Source organism: Triticum aestivum, chromosome 6D (assembly GCF_018294505.1).
Source record: "Triticum aestivum cultivar Chinese Spring chromosome 6D, IWGSC CS RefSeq v2.1, whole genome shotgun sequence".
Classification (NCBI taxonomy): Eukaryota; Viridiplantae; Streptophyta; class Magnoliopsida; order Poales; family Poaceae; genus Triticum; species Triticum aestivum.
The window spans coordinates 83,161,929-83,163,473 of record NC_057811.1 but is presented as its reverse complement, the minus strand read 5'-3'; the positions used below and the strand labels follow the sequence as shown (position 1 = coordinate 83,163,473).

Sequence of the window (1,545 nt, the reverse complement as noted above, 5' to 3'; positions counted from 1 at the left end):
TTGGTGGGCATGTGGAGGTGTGTCTCCGGCGGATCTATCTTTGGTGGATTTGCTCGGATCTCGTCGTTGTTCGTCTACGTTCGTGTGTCTTCGAGTTGGATCCTTCTGATCTACGTCATTCTTCATCTACGGCGGTTGCTGTTCTGGTGTGCTGGTCCTACGGGGCCTTAGCACGACGACTTCCCGACTGTCTACTACAACAAGTTGTGCTCGACTCCGGCGATGGAGGGGCGATGACGGCGGCAGCGCCTTCTGCTCGCTTCAGTGCTTGTAGTCGTCGCTAGGTGGTCTACGGATCTGGATGTAATTTTTATTATTTCTGTTATTCGTTGTAGTGCCATGATTGAAGATGAATAGATCGAAAATTTCCTTAAAAAAACAATATGCGTGGGAATCACGAAGACACAGAAGACTCAAACATTGCACTTATTCGAACCCAGCTTTGGAGCTTCACTAAATATTCAAAACGCCGGACTGACGCTGCCCGTTCGGAGCAGCAACAGCGGCCGGCATGGTCGCGTAGACGTCCAGCTCCAGCACCATGTGGTCGCGCGACACCATCCTGGCCGTCCGCCAGAGGACGTGCCCCGTCGCCTTCCGGAACGCGCCCGTGCCGCCGGCGACCGCGAGCTCCCTGACCGCCGCGGAGATGTCGTCCCGGCCCACCACGGCGATGGTGCTGCCGTTATACACGCCGCCCGTGAGCGCCACTGTCATGGACACCATCAGCACGGGCTCCTTGAGGCCCGCCAGCATGTACGACCCCTGCGCGCGACCGACGGCCCGCGATGCCGCGCTGGGGCCTTCCGTCAGCGCGTCGTCGATCACCGTCGTGTCGCCGAAGTGGGCGCCCGGCATGAACGGGTGCGCGGGGCCGGGCCCCTTCACGAGCTGCACCGCCGTCTGGCCCGGGCCGCCGGTGATGTCGTGCATGTAGAAGCGCAGGTGGATCTGCCGGCTCCGCGCGCCAGACGTGGCGGTTGCCATGGCGACGGTCAAAGCAACGAGGAAGAGGACCCGAGGCATCGATGCGATCATAGTGAAGGTAATTGTAGAATGTATCATGTGGAACGATGAATGAATTACTTATGGCTCATGGTAAATATATAGTCGACGATGGTCGCGATGGGCGGCAGCTCGGCCAACCAAGTATTCCTGTTCTACATGGTACAGGGTGACCATTGTGTTGCCATGCGCAGCAGTCTACCATACTTGCGTTACGCAAAGCCAGGTCGCCATGCGTACAAGACATGTATGACCAGGGGCTCTCTGAATCTCCTGCCAGGTTGCTGCTAAGCTACTCAAAGCCAACAATCTAGCAACCAAGTTTGTGAGGAGGAGGCTTTCATCTCACTTTTCCCTTCTGTCTGTTGCTTTCACGATTTCATCCCAGGCGAATTCCTACCCCACTTTTTTGTAGACTTGTCAATTCTAGAAAAGGTTTTCGGCAAAAAGATGTTGGGGAAGTTTAACTTATGTAATCTAGCTCGTGCAATCACCTAAAACAGTAAGCTCCCAGGAAATCCTGTGTTGAGGTGCGTCGAG

At 55.7% G+C, this 1,545-nt stretch overlaps 1 protein-coding gene across 1 annotated transcript; it reads right to left on the bottom strand.

The window, feature by feature from the left end:
- Positions 1–293: 293 nt before the first annotated feature.
- LOC123141170 (dirigent protein 1-like) lies at positions 294–1,156 on the bottom strand. Its single transcript, XM_044560386.1, has one exon. The coding sequence runs from the start codon at positions 1,063–1,065 to the stop codon at positions 454–456; it is 612 nt and encodes a 203-aa protein (XP_044416321.1). The 5' UTR covers positions 1,066–1,156; the 3' UTR covers positions 294–453.
- Positions 1,157–1,545: the final 389 nt, after the last annotated feature.

What these genes read in the sequence shown, in the direction of transcription:
- LOC123141170 (XM_044560386.1), bottom strand. Translation starts at nt 1,065, where the DNA reads ATGATACATTCTACAATTACCTTCACTATGATCGCATCGATGCCTCGG.